The 21,219-nt window shown below is 33.9% G+C and overlaps 1 protein-coding gene across 1 annotated transcript in view; it reads left to right on the top strand.

Annotated features, from left to right (window-relative positions):
* The window catches only part of LOC129946099 (sodium- and chloride-dependent glycine transporter 1-like), a 208,223-nt gene that overhangs the window by 106,285 nt on the left and 80,719 nt on the right, over positions 1-21,219 (top strand). Inside the window, exon 6 of the mRNA XM_056056135.1 lies at positions 20,900-21,086. Within this exon, the coding sequence (XP_055912110.1) occupies positions 20,900-21,086 (187 nt within the window). The remainder of the gene's footprint in view (positions 1-20,899; positions 21,087-21,219) is intronic.

Raw genomic sequence — 21,219 nt, forward strand, 5'->3', positions numbered from 1 at the left:
TGATTGCGTATGCTAATGATGTTGCTATCGCCGTCACAGGAAAACATCTTAATACACTGAGAGACCTCCTCCAAAACGCACTCAATATGCTGACAAGATGGGTTGATCACTGCGGACTTAGTATTAATCCTCAAAACACAGACCTCGTCATTTTTACACGGAAATACAAGACCCCAGTAATTATACCTCCTTCAACAAATGGTGTGCCACTTATTTCTACCAATGAAGCCAAATATCTTGGTCTGATATTATACAAACCATTAAGTTGGAAACTTAATATTCAGGAAAGAGTTAAAGAAGCTACAGTTGCTCTTTTCCATTGCCAAAAAGCCATAGGAAGTAAATGGAGTTTTCAACCTCGCATTACCTGTTGGCTATACTCATCGGTCATCCGACCAATACTTATGTACGGGGTTGCAGTATGGTGGACTTCATAAGAGAATGTCACATACTGCTACAAACTCAGCAGAGTCCAACGCACTGCATGTCTCTGCATAAGCGGGGCATTGAGAATCACACCCTCAGCAGCGTTTGACAGTCTCCTTCATCTGACACCCCTCGACATATTCAGCAAACAAATGGCAGCTCCTCTGGCCCTGGTTAGAGCAGCATTTATATGTCTGTCGAAATATAAATACTGATCTAACCAGATACCGAGGTACTTCACTACACGTTTGCTTGCTAATGGCTGCCTGTGAAAATCAACGATGACCATCTTGCGCCAATTCTTGAACGTATCCCTCGTGGCCCTAGCCAACGGACCCGGAACAGAATTGTCTTCGACTTCTGGACATTTATTTTCAGTTTCCAGTCGTCGCAATATCGCTGAATCTTGTCGAAATCACGCTGCAAGAGAATTCTAATAACCTCAACCTTTCGGGCCGTTCTGTACGCAATTAGATGGTCGGCGTACGTAATTGTAAGACTACCTCTCAGATCGCTGGTGTAAATGCTGAAGAGAATCGGCGAATTCACCGCTCCCTGTTGAAGACCATTTTTAATTGAGAATGTTGTGGTAGAAGTTATATTGCCACTTTTGATAACAAACTTTCTACCGTTAAGCATATCATAAAGTATATAAAGCAACGGTTTGCTACTGCCAAGCCTGCTCAGTTTTAGGTACAGACCCTCTAACCATACGGTGCCAAAGGCCTTTTCCAAATCAACCAGAATAGCACCTGTGTTTTGACTTATTCCATTGGATATCAGAAACGAGTTTAGACGCAGCATGAATTGTGTCATGACCCTCCTTGAAGCCGAACTGTTTATCCGGAATTATTTTGTTGTCTGCAGGCCACTTAGTCAGAGCCCTATTAATAATTTTTTCGAAAACTTAGCTGATACTCGGAAGAAGACTTATCGACCGAAGATTTGACGGGTTGGAGTTGTCCTTTCCCTTTTTCGTTAGAGGATGAACTGCAGCGGTCTTCTAATGCACTGCATTATTGAAGAGTGTGGTGTAAATGCCAATTGCCTCCATCGGTAAATGTCTTAGTACAACGTTGGGTATACCATCGACACCTGCTGATTTTTTGTTTTCTAATGAGTTGAAGATGAGCTGAAGCTCAACCTTCGTCACTAACAAGGGACTTGGTCCCGTTTGCTCGGGGATTATGGCATTTGCCAAGGAGTCGTCATTGAACCGCTTGAAACCTTGGTTCTCAGATCGCCATTGTGTCATATCATTTCGAAGGTAAAAGTGATTAAGTAGGGCTCTGTTTTCCAGGTCGTGGTTGGAACGAATGCTAATATTCACCTTGTACACTTGCTGGAAAGCAGCTCCCACCGCCTCCACTTTTTCCTTCGGATCTTTAATTATGTAAAAGTCAGCGTCAAAGATGGCTTCTTCTGGATCTGTTTGCTTTGTCATGAGTACGTCTCTGTTCTCTTCGGTTCTTTGGAGTTTAAGACACGGAAGGTCATTATGGTTTTTTTTCCTGAATATCCTATTGATTTTGGGGAACATACCAGGGTCACTCGAATTAACTGACCGGATTTTGCGGTCCCAGTACTTGTTAATTGATAGCCTGCAGTTCTCCCTAATCAACGGATTGACATTTTTTATTGACGACTTCAGTGTCCCAATTTCTAAGTAATGTCGGTCTGTAAGTCGTCTGTACAAGTTTTGGAGTTTTGTCAGTAAGCCACTCTTATGCCTGCGTAGGGCGTCAATAGTCGCGTTTCTGTAAGCGTCCATTTGGTCCCGTTTTTTGTGCTTTGGTATTGTCCGTTCCATCGTTCGTTTTATTGGTTCGTCCATCTGTAAGTGTTGGTCAATTTCTGTATTTGTCAGGTTTCTGTTGTTTTGTGGGGCTATGTCACTCGAACGAAGATCTATCGCTAGGGCATTGGTGAAACGAGGCCTACGCATCTTACGGTAAGTAAGAGTGCGTTGCAACGATTTCCTCCAACTCCACGTGTTCGTTTGGAATCTGCATTACAGCAGCCAGTCCGCAGTGATCACTGTCGTACTCGACTGTCTGTAAGCAGTTTCGAGGGTGATTACCCACTTTGTCTGTTACTGTCAGTCTGGTGTCGTACAGCAAAAGATCCAGAAAGGAGCCGCTTCTTGGATACGATGGCCTTTCAGTAGCCAGCAGGTCGATGCCATATTCAATGCTGTAAAGATTCATCAAAAAGATGGTTACCTCTGGGATTACTGTGTTGTTTTCCCCAATCTTCATGTTTTGCGGCCAAGATGAAATAGTTTTCTTCCAAACTCAGTTTAAGTTCCCAAAAAAAATCTGGAGTTCTGAAGCAAAGTTAGTAACCTAAGGGAGCTCCAGCCGCATAAGCCGCAATCATATACATCCGATTCCCTTGAGTGAGAGAGATGCATACAAAGCAAACTTCTAGCGTCTTGACTTTATAATTAATGCATTTTCGTATAAAGAGAGTGACACCGCCCCTTTGAGTGGTGTCGGGCCGGTCTCTTCGTACGATATTGTAATTTTTATGATTCAATTTGTGTTTGTGGTTTAGCTTAGTTTCGGTAGCCTTAAACACATGGGGACTGTAACAGACCAACGCACTTATCATCATGCCACGGGCACTTATACTTCCTAGAATAAAAACCTTCTTCAGGATTCAAATCTAATTACATATATGTATGTGTGGTTGTGGTGATATAATTTTAAATTATTTTTATAATTCTTACTCATACTCATTATTCCTTTAATCTACATATGTATGTCCTTACGACCTCTTCCTCCTACCATATTCCTGATACATTATCAATATCAAAAGATTTTATTCAAAACGGAATGGTAAAATATTTTTCAAAGAATTTTCATCAAATAATGAGAAAAGAAATACGTTGGCAGGTATGAGAAGCTACGAGTATATGGCTCCACAAAAAGAAAATGAAGTGCTTCACATTCGAATAAGGCTCCCAGGAGGAAGGAATACAACCAAAAAAAAAAAGAAGCTTAAGCCTCTTAATGCTCCTATCCACTTTCATTAAGATTAAGACAATTTTTCTTTTTATTTTACAATTTTTTTCTCCTTACCTTAAGATATACCCAATCGGTGTAAAACCGAATATATTCGCACGCACGTCGTGAGGTACCAAAATACTAATTTGAGTCATAATTTCAAATTACTTTTTTCATATTGCATGTGAGAGTATGTGGATATACAAATATATATGTTGGTATAGGTAAATATTGTGTTTTGTGTACATTTTGTGATGGTATGTCATCAAAAAGAAGATGTTCACGAACACCATCCCTGAGGTAAAGGAGGTATATTTCATCCTCCCAGAGGTCCTATTTCTTTCGTGCCAGAAATTTATTGATGGATTGGGATCTTATACCAAAGACTATATCGTCTTATTCCTATATTTATACTCTTTTAATGCCGAAGGGCATTTTAGATGGAGGAAAAGATGAAGACATTTTTTTTTTTGGATATACATACCTCCTCTTCTCGGAATATGGTACCATCATTTTGATTTAGTCCCGCACTTTCACAAAAGCCCCGCCGCCAAATTAAAAGGAATGAGGACACGCTTCGGAGCGGATGTGACATCAATATTATGTAGATCCCCCTTACCTAAACAAAAAGAAAATAAGAAGAAATAAATTTGCTGTTGGATTGAGGGTGGTCGGGGTGGTGGGGGAGTGGTAGGAGAGATTGGGGCTTTGACTCCTGTTTGTGGGGTTTTGGTTTGGTTTGTGCGAAAATGATATTAATAATTTAAGTGATTTATTCAAGAATCCATTAATATTGGTGTTTCATTTTTTTGTCGTTATTTTATTAAAAGCTTTTTGTGCCTTTGTGGTTTTTGTTTTGAGTAAAGTGTACTACCATATTTTATGAGGTACAAGATGAAACCACCTGGGAACCGACATACAAAAATATACATATACATATATGTATAAGAAGCTATATACAATTTCTTATACACCAGTTAGTTTTATGTTTTACCAATATCCAGGAATAGCACGCGAAAAAAAAGGAAGCAATTTTATTGAACATGTTGATTTTTGTATGGTATAAGAATGACTGTATCTTGTGGGCCTTTTTTTCTTAAATGTGAAGGTATATCGGAAACGTTTTCCTTTATCAAAGATAAGACCACTTTAGTGTGGGAAGAGTGAGTATTGATTTCAAAATAATACAAAAATTAAAATATTGAAGTTCGCAAAATTTGAATGGATTTAGTAACCCTTAAGAGAAAGAAAACACCAATTGGTTATAAAGGTTACGAAGGAATAATGGAAGAAATACAAATTTGTAGACCAAAGTTCATACGTTTGCATTGATCTTAAGAACCAGCTGAGATATCGACTTTAAATAAAATAATGTTTAATTGAATGCAAAAAGGAAGTGTGAAATCAAGAATGAAAAACTTTTTCAGCTTAATTGCTAATTCGGTTTCAGGACCATATTCTTATCAATACATTTTTCATGCCCCATTCGTACTTTCGAGTATGTACCTTTGTCCTTGATAATTTTAATGTTGTTGACTTTATATTTAATGTGGTTTTTAAGAAAAAATTCTAAGCGTTTGAAATTCCAAATCTTGGAGACAAATTATGATAACCTTTTCGAGGAACAACAAGGTCAGAAAATGAGTAATGGTGTATGAAGTAATTCATTTGAAAAATGTCAAAAGAATTTTTATTTTAAGAAATCGAAAAATGTCAAATGTCAAATGGCAAAAGATGACAGCTTCAAGTGACAAAAGACACTCATTCAAATAGTTGGCTTGTTAGTTTAGGTTAGATTAAAGTGGCTATCCTTGGTAGAAGAAGACATATTTAGGCAAGTTTAATGTCCCATTTTTATATCACTTGTATCTTGAGGCTTTCTTCTAAGCCCAATGAAACCAGTTTGAGTTACGAAATGTGAGAGGCTGATTTTGTTAACATGATTGAGATCGTTGAAATGGTTATAGAAGAATTCCCCCACGTAAATCTTGGGTTTATGATCTAGAGCAGGGCATGTACAGAGACGGTAGAGACCTGTTTCCTCATCTTCTCAACTATACAGTTTCTGCGAAAGTCGTTTGAGAATACGTCTAGCCACTTGTCGTGCCTCCCTATTAGAAAATGCCCGGTTATCACAACGTCTATCCAGCTTATATGGGATCTGCTTTGAGATAGCAAGCACCTCTATAGCTTTAAGGCTAGTGTAGACCAGATGTTTTTTGTGAGCTGATGTTATTCCACCTTTTGTTTTTGCCTTCTTTGTAGGATTAGAAATAGTTAACATGTAATGATTGATATTGCGAAATTTCCAAACGTGGTACTGCACCCTTTCTGGCGATTTGATCTGACTTACAGCTACTTCGAATGTCTATATGGCCCGGCACCCAGCAAATGTGAATATTAAAATGTTGCGCCATCTCCATTAGAGATGATCGACAGCTATGGACTGTTATAGATTTTGTAGAGACAGAGTCCAGAGATTTGATAGCGGCCTGACTAACTGAGAAAATACATATATCAGATGTTGGTATCACGTTTTCTTTAAGCCAGGACAAGACTTCTTTTATCGCCAAAAGCTCCACCTGGAACACGTTATAGTGATTGGGAAGGCGGAGTGAAGGACTTAATTTCAGTAGTTCAGAGTTCACACTTCCAATAATCCATTCTTTTGATTTTGACTCGTCTAAAAGTTTTCCAGGAATGCAATAATTTCCCAAAAAGTTTCTGAAAGGTAAAGAAATCTGGAAATTTCTATCGAATTGCAGTTGGGGGATTGATTCTAAATATCCTAAAAATTACGGAGTGGCCAATGTTGTTGTTAATTCATTGCGACGAAGCTTTGAGGTGAAGAGCAGAGCTTGCAGCTATTATATTTAGAGGTCTAGGGTGTCCAGTGCCGCAGATGGGGTCGTGCGAAGCGATCTGCTTATACGAGTACATAGGCAAGCTAATGTTGGACTTTATTTATATTGTCGCGGTTTATAGCTTTTTCTAAACCAGTCCGCCATACTGCCACACCGTACAGTAAAATTGATTTGATTACCGATGTTTATAGCCAATCCGTGATTCGGGGTTATGCACGCCATTTATTACCAGTAGCTTTTTTGACTCTTTCCTGTACATTGCGTTTCCAATTTTGTTTTTTATATAAAATAAGACCCCGGTATTTAGCCCCGTCTGAGAATTTTAATTGAATTCCTTTTATAGGGGGGGGGGGGGGTTAACAAACGCAATTTTGCTTTTCGTCGAAAATAGGAATAATTCGGTTTTGTGTGTGTTAACACCCAGTCCACACCGATCAGTCCAAATTGTTAGTCGGTCTTTAAAATTTTGTAGGAGTTCTTTTAAGGTGGTAAAATGCTTTCCTGAAACCGCTATAGCAGCGTCATCCGTATAGGAAATCACTCTGAAACACTCCCCATCCAGGCTAGTTAAGATTTCAATACCAGCTTGCGGTGTCCCTCTATTACGGATTTTCTGACAGAAGGGTTGCCTAGTTTTGAGTTAATTATTTTGCTAGTCAGCATTAAATGAATTAACTCCCCAAGCGAAGTCTCTACGTTTAGAAATATTAGTGCAGATGTGTTAGCAGATGTGCAGACGTTGTTGAAAGCACCTTCGATGTCAAGGAAAGCAACCATAATGAACTCTTTATGGCGGTGGGAGTATTCGATGGTGCGTACTAGTGAGTGTAACGCCGCCGTTTCCTTCGGATAGACATTAGACGTGTTGAGACGTAGACAGAAGTCTTGTATCAATACTTGGAATAAATGGCTAGTAAAAATGAGAGCTTCTATGACACAATACCCGTGTTTTTTTGGAATTCTATAACTATTATATAGTAGACAATTCTCAAAAAATATATTGGCATTAGCCAGATTTTTGTATTTAAAAATTGGTACAACTGAAAGAAGATCTGTCAGAATAATAATAAAAAAAGAACACAAATAGAAGGACGTTTTGTGAAAATCAAAAGTAAAAATTAGCTTAGCATACTAAACTAACTTAAAGTAATAAAATGGACAATTTTTAAGAAGAAATGTTAAGAAAACATCTGGAAATTGACATTCTTTAAAAGCTATAAGAGCGTGAATCTCGCCTCAATTCTTCATATAACTCAATCGGGATTAGAGTCAAGTCGAAACTTTTGAAGAAAAACTTGTTTGGACGCGTTGGTTTTACAAATAATGGATTATGGTCTATTTATTTGCATATTTGTGTGAAAAAATATAGTTTTGTTTAATTCAATTTAAACAAAAATTGCACATGGAATAGGTAGCATATTCTTATGAGGTGCTGAACTATTCAGTTCTTCCTTGTTTAACACTAATCCAACTATCTCACTTGCATTTCATAAGATTGATTTTTCCCCAATGGAAAACACACATGATTAAAAATACACAACTACTCAACGAACACAGCCATAGAGATTCAAATGGAACATCAAACGTACGAACATTTGAGAACGAAATTACATAAGATCCATTAGAGACTCGTATAAATTTCAAAAACAAATCCGTAGCAAGATTCTACTTTAACTTTTATCGGTAGTTTTCATACTACGGATATTGTTTTGTTATTCGTGTAAAATCCTTCTACCTATATACTATTGATAGATTTTAAAACAAAACACTTGTAGCAAAATAAATATTTTTAACTGCCCATAGGAAGTTATTGTAATGGGTCCGATTTGTCAAATTGACAATTTTGGCATTGACAGCTTTTTTTTATAAAAATAAAATCTCAAAAAAAAAACATTACTCAATGTTGGTAAAAATTGAATATCGATACAAAGATCTTTTCAAAAAGTTGAAATTTAGGCTTCAAACTTATTTAATCTTATGAGAAATATTATTTTCAACATTCTGAAAAATGTTGAGAAAATTCGAATTTACAGTTTTTGTACAAAAAATTAAAAACCTAAAAAAAAATTAACAATTTAAATTTCACAGAAAATATTGTTTCCGATATTCAGTAATTTTTATATAAAAATCCCAAAGACCTTTTTTTTCATAAATAATAAAATCTACAAAAACTAGTACGCAAATTTGGTAAAAATTGATACGAGTACCTATAGACAAACTTTTAAGCAAGACAAACCGACAGACGGGATGGGAAGTTATCAGTGTGGGTCGCATCCCAGTCTCTTTTTTTAAATGTTTTTACTCAGTCGCTAACGAGGTTTTGACGGACTTTTAGGAAACATAAGGCTCTTGTTAACTCAGTTGATATTTTTACTTGCTGTAGCAGCAGCAACTTTATGAAAGCATTGCATTCGAACTGGTGATTCAAAACATAATAAGAAATATCGATAGTAAAGAATTTTTCCGTCTGTCTGTCTATCTGCCTATCTGGTACAACCCAAACCATTGCATCGATTAAATTCAAACTAGAAAGTTAGAGTTTTAAGAAGAGAATTTAGAGTTGTTTTCATTTGTTTTAAGATCAAAAATAACAGTAGTACCTATCCAAACAAAATTTGTTATAAAAATTCTAAGTTTTTCAAAATCGAACTCATATATCTAATTTTCTCTGACAAATATTTTCTTAACTTGACTTCTTTCAATAATAATAAATTGAGTGGCGCAACAGTCCGTTTGAGAACTAGGGTCTAGTAATTGACAACTTTCAACCATTCCTGTGTGCGAGAACTGTTGTCAGTGATGGAAGGGACCTACAGTTTTAAGCCGAATCTGACCTGAAAGCACTTTTTATGACAAGAATTACTCTTGGAGAATCTGTCTATTCGTCGCAAGAGGCAGAGATCGAACCCAACACCTCTCATATGACAGTCCATCGCACTAACCATCATGCCACGGGACTTCTTCCAATACAAATAATATTATATGTATCTTCTATTTCTCCAAAAAGATACCCCCCAAAGAAAAGTTATTAATGTTTTTAAATAATCACAAGAACTCATTAACCCACTTTAATAATTTTTTTCTAAACAATGTTTGATGATAAAAATTGTCAGCATTTGCAACTTTTGAAAAACCATGCATTTATTTCTTCAAAATTCGATATCTTAAAAACGTATCAATTTTTTTTTACGAAAACCAATTAAAAATGTGTATTCATATATTCTAAATAACTGTACACTAAAAATATTTTTGAACAAATATTCAAAAATTGAATTCTATTGTTAATAACTAATTGAAAAAAATGCTTTCACGTTTAAAACAAAAATTGAAAAATGATAAATAAAGACAAACTTATTTTGAAAGTATATTTTTTGATCTTAAATTGGGAACAATATTTATTATTCTGAAAAAATTAAAATAACTGCAGAAGAAATAAAATAAAACGACCCCCATTCATGACTTCCCCTTAAAGCTTTTTTGATAATTATTTGTTTAGCAACTCAGTACCATTGATACTTAGGAACCTTCGAAAAGAATGTTCGCAATCAATACTTTAAGATTGCTCAGTTTGGAATTTGTGGTAGGATTTAATTTTATTGTAAAAAAAACTGTCAATTATTTACAACATTTTACCAATAAGGTACACCTTATTTTGTTAAGATAAAATAAGTAAAAAGTCATTACCTTTATTTGTCTTTAAGACAATCTAGTCAAAGACCTAATTTTAAAAATGTTTGGTTGTATTTTTTGAAAAGTTTTGTTTTTGTAAGAACAATAGTCAGTTGATTATATACAATTTCTTGTATAATGTTGAAATAAGTTGTATGCAATTTGTTCTTAAAATATTCGACTTAAAAATCAATTTATTTATTTCAATTTAAGTACAGTACAGCCTAGCTAGTCCGGACACATAAGGTTTCTACCGTGTCCGGAGTAGCGAAATGTCCGGACTATTGAGAAAAAATTAAATACAATGGACAACCAAAAACTTTTCAAAACATTTTAATTACAAATAGAAGTACATAATATACACATAATTTAAATGTATGTAAGAAATATGAACGCATTTTATTTTTTTTTTAAAGAGTAGGAAAGCACGTGTTAATTTTTGGTTGGAACGCTTTATCTAAAAACACCTTTACAGCTTTTTCTTATAACCTCTTTAGGAGAAGGATATCCATTTGAGATCCATTATTTTCTTTTGCCCATTGAATGCCCTTGGCAAATATCTTCCTTGCTTCATTGTTTGAAATTTTCGAAACTTCTTTGTTTACATTTTCATATTCACTGTCTTGTTTTTCAGCTTCAGTAACATTTTGTTGGATTTGTAAAGCGGACTTTTGACCAGTTGCCCATTTATTAATTTGATATGTGAATGTGTCACCATTCGGATAATTTATTCTTATCATGGCATGAATTTTATTTGAATCAGCAAGCGAAGAATGCCGTAACTGTGAAAGTGGTATAAGGCCTTAATTATTCCATTGGGATGCCAGTTCTGGTCCTAATATTGACCAACTCTTTTTAATATTTTTTTCTCCGATACCTTTCCAAGTTGAATCTAAAAAATAAACAGCATCTTGCAAATTTAATTTTGTTAAGACTGCTGCAATGTTTTTATCATCTTCCAGTAGAATATGGGTCAATAGCTGCTTTCTATATGCTACCCTTATATTCTAAATTAAATTTTGATCCATCGGCTGCAATATTGCTGTACAGTTAGGCGGTAAGAATAAGACTCTGAAGGTCGGATCAAAGTTGGGGCATTATCCAAAACCAAAAGTGCTTTCAACGGCATGTTAAAAACTTTTTCACACTTGGAATAAAATTATACTTGAACCAATAAAAAAATCGTTCTAGATATCCAGCCTTTTTTGGTAGCTTTATATGCTACCAGAAGATTAACGTTTTTAAAAGCCCTCGGATTAACTGATTTTCCGATAACTAAGAGGGGTAACTTATGAGTTCCTTCAGCGTTAGAACATGGCATAAAAGTAACGCGATCTTTCGATATTTTTCTGCCGAAAGGGCCCTCCAAAAGGCAGCTGACTCATCAGCATCATATACCTGTTCTTCACTTATGTTAATTTCTTGAATTCATCGAATTCCATGTCGCAATTTAAATTTTTCCAACCAACCAGTACTTGCTGGAAAATCTTCCTTATCTGTCATCACTTTGTAAAAGAATTTGGCTTTGATTTAAATCATATCTGTTGAAATTGGCACATGATGATTTCTTTCTTGGATGAACCATGTCATCAATGCTTCCTCTACCGCTGGGTGTTCACCTTGTCTGATAACTTTTCTCTGTCCTTAAAGCAATTGTTAAATGATCATAGACCTTAAATTTAAGACCTTTTGTAAGCTCACCTGATTCTTGGAATGTGTTCGATACAAATTTCCGAATTTTCATCTTATCCATTTTTATATCAAAAACAGTTGACTTTGAGACTTTGAAAATTTCAGCTACTTCCTTGACTCATTTGCCAGTTTCAATATCATCCAATATTTAACATTTCTCAGAAAGTGTCAAATTAACATGCTTCCTTTTCTTTGTAGAAGCCATAAGAAGAGGTAAACTTTTGAAAGTGTCCGAAACATAGATGTGTCCGGACTACTGAAGTGTCCGGGCTGGCGAGTGTCCGGACTAGCGAGGCTGTACTGTACCTTTTTCTAAGGTTTTATTTCTTTGTAAATGGGGTTTCATAATTATTAATAGTCAAAATGTGGGGTTATAAATTCTAAAAAGCACTCTGGGTTAGTTTACTTTGGTTTTTATTTTGAAAGGTCAGGGTTATGATGTTTTTAAAATATTCAGAAGATTTAACTTCCACATGGACACTTCCGATGGCTGTCTATTTATAGGTCAGTATTTTTGCCGATAGGATTAGAAAAACTTTAGAACGATTTTATGAACTGAAAAAATAATGAGGTTCAAGAAATAAAAAAAAATATTTCCGACTTGCAAAAAACATCATACTCGTTATTATATTTTTTTTAAGGTTGGATGTCTCACCATGAAACTCTTATAAAAGCTAAACATAGTTAGACATCCGTCAAGAGGAATCTACCCCTTCTATGCCTTCTTAGCTAATCGGGAGCACTTAAAAAAATCATTCAAAGAGTTACTTTATGAAGCTATGTTAGTATTTAAAATGCATTTTCATCCAAAGTCGTTCAATCTACAATCCATTAATGTCTCAGGCGATGAACGACTTTAGGTAGATATAGATGTATGTAGGTAAAGCTTCATGAGAATAACAACTCTATACCATGATATGTATATAACGAATGCTACTATATTGATTGATTATGATTGCAGTCACATTAAATCTTTTTCGTTCCATTTGATCCTGAAGAAAAATAATTGAGCAATATACACAACTATGCACTTAGCATTTATTGAGCCCGGCGTCGTCGTCATCGTCGTCGTCGTCCCTCCTTCTTCATCAGTGGTTGTTTGGCATCCGCAACCGTCTCAGACCAGCGCTCCGGTGATTCGCATTTAAACCAAATCTAAAAGGACACCACATATATACATTTATTCGTATATATGTATTTGTACATACCACGATATTCTATATATATACACCCGCATAACCTAAGAGACCATAAGAAACGATAGACGGGAATTGCAACGGGAACAGTATATCTGGGCCCACACTACTATATTGAGCTTAGGCAAGGATGCAGGATCAACATCGACATCGACATCGAATATGTCTGATATGTGAGTATAGTGGCTACCATATCAAATCGAATCAAATTGGTAGCAACCTCGAAGAGAGAATTCCCATGGCAACCCGCCCGCATCACAACTTGCAACCGAATTAATCGATGTTAGACAAATCTACCTTATCACTACATAAATACAGAATACTGAATGTCCTTCTGCTTCAGCAGCAACAACAGCAGCAGAAGCAGCATCAATAGCAATAGCAGCCATCATGTCCTGACCGAGTTGAGGGTCTGTAGGTACCTATAGTTGCAAAGGCTTTTCCGCATGCCCTCAAATACCATTGGACTTGACTCCCTTGCTTCGTCGATGTGATGTCCAAGAGAGTGCAGAGATTGATGGAATTCTAATTGATTTGGCAGCATAGGAATGCCACACAGAGATGACCGACGACGATTTCAACTTCGACTCACCCACCGATAACGCTTTGTCCTTTTTCCTTACCTTCGTCCTCGGTATCGCTCGTCATCATCATCATCATCATCATCACCGTCGTAGTTATCATCATCATCATCATTGAAGCCAGAGTTCCATGATTTATTATTGTTCAGTTTAATTCGACCTTTCCTCTGAAAGTGCCCTTAATGAAGGGAATTTTCAATTAAATCTCCTACCAGATGTTAATTAACATCTCCTCTCTTCTCTTATCCTTCATCCATACTCTCCTGCTCCTTGTCCTTGCCAACACAGATGCCTTATATAGGTTTTTTAAGGCATTAGCTTTGTTAAATTCTTCCCGATGATGGTTAAATACTTTTTAGTTCTTATGTCGTTCGGTGTCAATGTCCGACTCCATAATAGTGCACTCATGGAAATATTCAAAATCACAGAACAGTAATTGTTCCACTGTCATTCTGTTTAATTTGCTTAATAATTGTTCCCAGAGTAGCTATCTGAGTCCTGTAGTATCCTATACCTATGTATAAACCTCTCCACCGTGATGATGCTGCTCCAGAAAACACATTTAATATCGAAACTCGAATCGCATACGTATATTCGAGGGAAAAACTTTTTGGGCCTCTTCCAAATCGATTTCCATTGGAATTTTGTAGAACTCCCAACCTAGAAACGATGTGCATTCATGTTGATGTCCTGCACTTTTGGCTATCTCTCCGGAAACTTATTTTAAAGAAGCTTGCAGCACGAGTAGAGTGCAGGAATGCTTGATTTAATCAAAAGTACCTAGTTTGTTGGACATTAAGTTGAATTAAAAAAGAAAATTCCAACAATTCGAAAATGGAACGAAATTCAGAAGTGGGATTGTCTTGTCGTTTGTATGTTGGTGTGTTTTAATTACACTAATGTTAATGCACTCGTACATAGTTCGAAAAGTTTGTTTCAGGAAATCGTGTAGGCTTTGAATTTTTCTTGTTGATGGAGATGTTTGGTTCAATTTTTATCAGAAAAACTTATTCATAGGAAACCAAGGTTTACTATCCCTAACAAACTCAATGCCGGAGTTCAACATTAAAGTAAAACTGTGATTCATTTTCTCTGTAAATGTCCTCCTCTGGTCTGTTCTAGAATGTTATTGTTAAGCTTCAGAAGTGCATTCATTAAAGATCTTGATAAACTTTGCGAGATGAAAACCAAAGCTCTGTGAGCATCAAGCTTGGTGCTCATTGCAAATCCATCACTTTGTTTAAATCACGAAGTCATTTTTGACTGACCCTGAAGACATAAAATAATTAAGCATCAAACTTATGAACACTAAGTACACTATTTAAAGTATCTTAATTTATTAATAGCAATTTAATTTGGAATATAAAACAAGATGCCAGAAGTGACAGATGTCAAAAGTGACAGATGTCAAAAGTGGCAGATGTCAAAATTTATAGATGTCAAAAGTGTCAGATGTCAAAACTGACAGATGTCAAAAGTGACAGATGTCAAAAGGACAGATATCAAAAGTGACAGGTGTAAAAAGTGACACATGTCAAAAGCGACAGATTTGCAAAGTGGCATATGCTTAAAGTTTTAAAAACACTTTGCTGAATCCACTGTCCATTATTTTAAAAATGAAAATCATAGTAAGCCTTGAAGTTCATATTTGTCTATAAATATAACCTCGATACTCAAATATTTCATTGCCAAAAAGTTTCGGGAGTGAGAACGTTAAATTTGAAGTTAAAAATAAAAATGATTTCATACCTTTTAAGAAACTTTTTAAAAAATGTGAGCAAAATTAGCTTAAAGAAAAAAACTGAGAGCGAAGAAATGGAAATAGATAAAGGGGAATATGATCTTATTTTAAAATATTATTTGAGCTTTTGGAAATTCTAAAATTCAAATAATTTATTTTTTAATATGAGAATATTTTCTTTTTAAAGTTCAAAAATGTATTTATTTTATTAATTAATTAATTTATTTATTAATTTATTTATTTATTTATTTATTTGACAGTGGTTTGGTAATTTATTTGTTTGATTTCAGAAATATAAACTGAAATCAAACTAAATAAATTACCAAACCACTGTCACTCACACTAAGTAGCTCAAATGTGACAGATGTCAAAATTGGCAGATATCAAAAGTGACAGATATCGAAAGTGACATATGTCAAAAGTGACACATGTCAAAAGTGTTGGATGTCAAAAGTGACAGATTTGAAATCAACAGATAAGATGGGCAGTTATTAGTGTGGGTCGCAGCACAGCCTCTTTTTTAAATTCGATGTTGGTAAAAAAATGATAACTAGTTTTCGAGAAATCGATTTTCGAAAAAAAAATTACATATTTTAAAAAATCAAAAGCAAACATTTTGAAACTCATGAAGTAAATTAAGAAAGCAAATAAGAAAATTTATTAAAAATCTATCTATTTAAGAAAATTCGTTTGTTTGCCAAAATATGTGTTTTACTGAGTGTATTTAGTATTTAAAGAAAAACAAAAAAAAACGTTTAACACGGATCGGTTTAAAACCTTTATTTCTTAAAGAAGATCTACTCAGATGAAAGTCAAATTTAATATGAGACGCGATAAGATTACTTTCACTGGCAAAGCGGGTTAGAGGTTCATTTTTTCCATAGTTAACTCTATGATCATCTTCACGAAATAAATAAAAGTTGTCGCGATGGACCATATAAATTATTTTAGGATAAAAGAAATGGGCACTTAATATGGTACGATAAAATATTACTTATAAACATAACTGAATAAAAGTTGACATCTGGTAGTATATGGTATAGTTTCGATGTTCAAACTTTATTTCGGAATTGCGAACCTAGTAATTTTTTTTCAATTATTTCAATTCTGTTTGAATGAATGTTATAGAATGGATTCCGAATAACACAGCAGTATTCTAATAATGATCTGACATTAGATGAATAGAGCCATTTAAGAGCAAAAGGGTCTTTGAAAGCTTTACTATTGCGTTTAATACGGCCTAGCATGGAATTTGCTTTGTAAACACTGAACTCTAGAGTCAAAAATTGCGCCCAGATCTTTCTTTTTACAAACTCTATCAAGAACATGGCTATTAACCTTATATTCGAAGATAATTTGGAAAAAATTACGACAAAAAGAAAACAATTGCACTTAGAGGCATTTAAAAACAATTGGTTTACAGATAATTTACGAAGATCATTTTGCAACAGATAGTTCTTCTGCAACTTACTTAAGCCTCTTGGATAGTATTGAACGAAGAGCATTTAAACTGATAAATGATAATATCATCATACGTTCATTTACTTCGCTTGAATATCGTCGTATGGTCTCTTGTCTGACCCTTTTTTACCGTTATTTTAACGGCTTTTGCTCTAGTGTAATACTCGCGTTTCTAGGAATGCTCATTAGTTTACCCTCGAGCCCAACTTTGGTCGTACTGTCAAATACAGAGATTCGTTCTTTAGCCGTACTATGCGAATGTGTCTTTCCTAGTCATTGCAATATTCAGGAATTCAAAACCGATGTGCACCGACATCTCCTTTTAAACCCTCTCTCATTTTCCTAGTACTCACACTGTGCCTCTGCATAATAAGGGTAGTAATATTCCCTTGAGTGTGTGTTTATTATAAAAGTCATCAGCAAATAGAAGTTGAACAGAATTCTTGAAAATATCAGGAGGTCATTGATAAAAATTAGGAAAAGAAGTGGCCCAAGATTGCTACCTTGCGGAATACCTGAGGTTACCAAAACTGGATTTAAAAACCATATTTTAAATTTTATCAAATTGAATACGATTCTAAAGGTAAGAGTCCCTTTCAAGAACCATTTCAAAAGATTTGAATAAAAACCAAAAGAGACAACAACATTGAGTGATTTACTCTGTTAAAGCCTTTCGCAAAATCTGTGTCAATTTGGTGACCTTTTTCGAGTTTATTTAAAACAAAATTGGAAAAAATACACAGATTGGTGGTTGTTGATCTACCCGACACGAAACCGTGTTGAAAAATGGTGAAATCTGTTCTGTCACGAGGAAAGCTAACTTGTTGTTTTTCAAACAGTTTTTGTATACATGATAATTTACAAATAGGACGATAATTGTTTATTAACTTCCCATAGGAAGTTATTATAATAGGTCAGACTTTTAAAATTGAAAATTTTGAGATTTCTCGACGTTTCAAGGTACCTAGAGTCGAAATAAGTCCGTGCGTATGTACGTCTGTACGTTCGCGACGTACATACGCACGTCGTCGTCCATAGCTCAAGAACCAGAAGACATCAATTTCAAAAACATTTTGTTATACAGATAATAAAGCAGAAAGATGCAGAAAGGTCTCTCAAGAAAACTGCATGGGTGGTTTTTTTTCCATAGCAGTTTGAAAAAAAGCTGAAAATGTTGGTTAATCCTAAATATCTTACGAACCAAAAACGCTAGAAACTTGAATTAAATTTTACATAATATATTGTAACGTGATATCAAAGAAGTATATTCTTGGAAAAAAATCCATTAAACGGTTTTTTTATAAATCAAAAAAACTGAAAAACAAATTTGTCACCTCGAAAATTTTACGATTAAAATATAATTTTATCTCCAAAACAATTTTGTCCGACGAAGAATAATGGTTTCTACATCTGAAAAAAAATTATAAAAAATAAAAACCTAAGAAAACAATAATTACTCAAAGTTGGGAAACACTGAATTTCGACTCCAATATCTTTCGAAAATTTAAGATTATGGCTCCAAACTTATTTTATCTTTTAAAAAATATTGCTGTAAACATTCGGGAAAGTTTTAAGAAAAATTTAATTGGCAGTTGTTTTTAAGAAAAATAAACACAAAACTAAAACTTAGTAAAAATTTACTTTCGACTCAAATAGCTATTCAAAATTAAAAATGCTGGCTTCAATCTTATTTCATTTCACAGAAAATATTGTTTTTGATACTCAGTGAATTTTATATAAAAATCCAAAAGTCCATTTTTTCATAAAAAATAAAATCTACAAAAAATAGACACGAGTACATACAGACGAACTTTAAAGCAAGACAAATCGACAGACGGGATGAGAAGTTATCAGTGTGGGTCGCATCCCAGCCTCTTTTCATTTTTAAAATAATAGACAGTGGATTTAGCAAAGTGTTTTTAAAACTTTAAACATGTGTCACTTTTCACATCTGTCACTTTTGAGATCAAACACTTTTGACATGTGTCACTATTGACATCTGTCACTTTTGACATCTGACACTTTTGACATATATAACTTTTGAAATCTGCAACTTTTGACATCTATAACTTTTGACACCTGCCACTTTTGACATCTGCTACTTTTGACATCTGCCACTTTTGACATCTGTCACATTTGAGCTACTGAGTGTGAGTGACAGTGGTTTGGTAATTTATTTGTTTGATTTCAGAAATATAAACTGAAATCAAACAAATAAATTACCAAACCACCAAATAAATAAATAAATAAATAAATAAATAAATAAATAAATAAATAAATAAATAAGTTAGTAAATAAATAAATAAATAAATAAATAAATAAATTAATAAATAAATAAATTAATTAATAAAATAAATACATTTTTGAACTTTAAAAAGAAAATATTCTCATATTAAAAAATAAATTATTTGAATTTAAGAATTTCCAAAAGCTCAAATAATATTTTAAAATAAGATCATATTCCCCTTTATCTATTTCCATTTCTTCGCTCTCAGTTTTTTTCTTTAAGCTAATTTTGCTCACATTTTTTAAAAAGTTTCTTAAAAGGTATGAAATCATTTTTATTTTTAACTTCAAATTTAACGTTCTCACTCCCGAAGCTTTTTGACAATGAAATTTTTGAGGATCGAGGTTATATTTATAGACAAATATGAACTTCAAGGCTTACTATGATTTTCATTTTTAAAATAATGGACAGTGGATTCAGCAAAGTGTTTTTAAAACTTTGAGCATATGCCACTTTGCAAATCTGTCGCTTTTGACATGTGTCACTTTTTACAAACTGTCACTTTCGATATCTGTCCTTTTGACATCTGTCAATTTTGACATCTGTCACTTTTGACATCTGTCAGTTTTGACATGTGACACTTTTGATATCTATAACTTTTGACATCTGTCTTTTTTGACATCTGTAACTTTTGACATCTGTCACTTTTGGCATCTTGTTTTATAGGCCAAATTAAATTGCTATTAATAAATTAAGATACTTTAAATGGTGTACTTAGTATTCATAAGGTTGTTATGAGTCAAAAATGACTTAGTGATTTAAACAAAGTGATGTATTTGCAATGAGCACCAAGCTTCATCCTCACAGAGCTATTTGGTCGAGTTCAGAAATCATATCAGGGCTTTGGTTTTCATCTCGCAAAGTTTATCTAGATCTTTAATGAATGCACTCTCGAAGCTTAACATTAAAATTCTAGAACAGACCAGGGGAGGACATTTACAGAGAAAATGAATCACAGTTTTACCTTAATGTTAGGGATACCCAACCTTGGTGTATCCTCTCCTATCGGCCAGAGTCCGAATTGTCGGAAATATTGAGAACATGTTGCTCTTCAAAACTCCAAGAGGAATATTTTCACTATCTCCCGACATTGTTGGACCAGTATAGAGGATGTTGTGACCGAATTGATAGTCGCATTGCAGTACAGATAGCGGTATTTTTGTTTTGGTTCGAAATTGATGTTAAGTATTTTGCATGCTTTTTTAAATGCTAGTAATTCCGCTTGACTAAGACATTTTTAACCCGTCATGAAAAATAGTGGTATCGAAGTCTTTCGTAACTAAACCATCCTCCTAACCAAAAATTAAAATCTTTACTCAGGTCTTATTGAGTCGTTGTCTATCTCAAAAATATCCACTGGAATAAGTCCGTTAGTTAATCAAAGTTGGTAGAAACTGAATATTGATTGAAATATCGTTTCAAAAACTTAAAATTTAGGTTTCAAACTTATTTTATCTTATAAGGAATATTGTTTTCAACATTCGATAAAATTTTTAAAAAAATCGAATTGATAGTTTTTTTTTTCAGAAAATAAAACTCTAAAAAAAAATGCTAAGACTTGGTAAAAATTTACTTTCTACTCAAATAGCTTTTCAAAAAATTAAAAATGAATTTTCACAATTCATTTCACAAAAATACTAAAAATTAAAAATCTGTCCCTTTCCAGAAATTCAAAATTCCCAGATTGTTTAAGATTTCTTTGATGTTTTTCAAATAATTTCTATTCATAAACAAATTTACAAAAAGCTCCATAAAAATGAAATATTTTAAGTAAACCTCTTTTTTGAAAATTTAAATATCGAAATTTGCGATTCCTCGTCATTTGTGAATGATTGTCAACCTAATAAGTAACATTTAGATTTTTAAAAACGTGATTAATATTCCGAAGCACTAAGATTTTCTGGGAAAATATTGGTTACAGAATTAGAATTAGTTGAAGACCTAAATAATTATTAAACAATTTATTAATTTCAGTCAAAACGTTCTTGGTGTTGGTGATTCGTCATGGTCAAATTGGGGCTATCCAAGATGGCAACTGGTACTGTGTCTACTCTTAGGTTGGGCAATAGCATTTTTGTGTCTTATTAAGGGTGTCAAAAGTGCTGGAAAAATCATCTATTTCACGGCCCTATTTCCATATGTTATTCTAACAGCATTAATGGTAAGTATTTACTTTTATTTTTATTCAAAAAACAAAAAAGAGTTTTCAAAAACTTAGTTTTTTACTCGTAGATATAATTTCTTTGAGTAAAATTAAAAATCTAAAAAAAAAACAAACAAATAAATTGCTAGTA

This window comes from Eupeodes corollae, chromosome 2, assembly GCF_945859685.1.
Source record: "Eupeodes corollae chromosome 2, idEupCoro1.1, whole genome shotgun sequence".
Classification (NCBI taxonomy): Eukaryota; Metazoa; Arthropoda; class Insecta; order Diptera; family Syrphidae; genus Eupeodes; species Eupeodes corollae.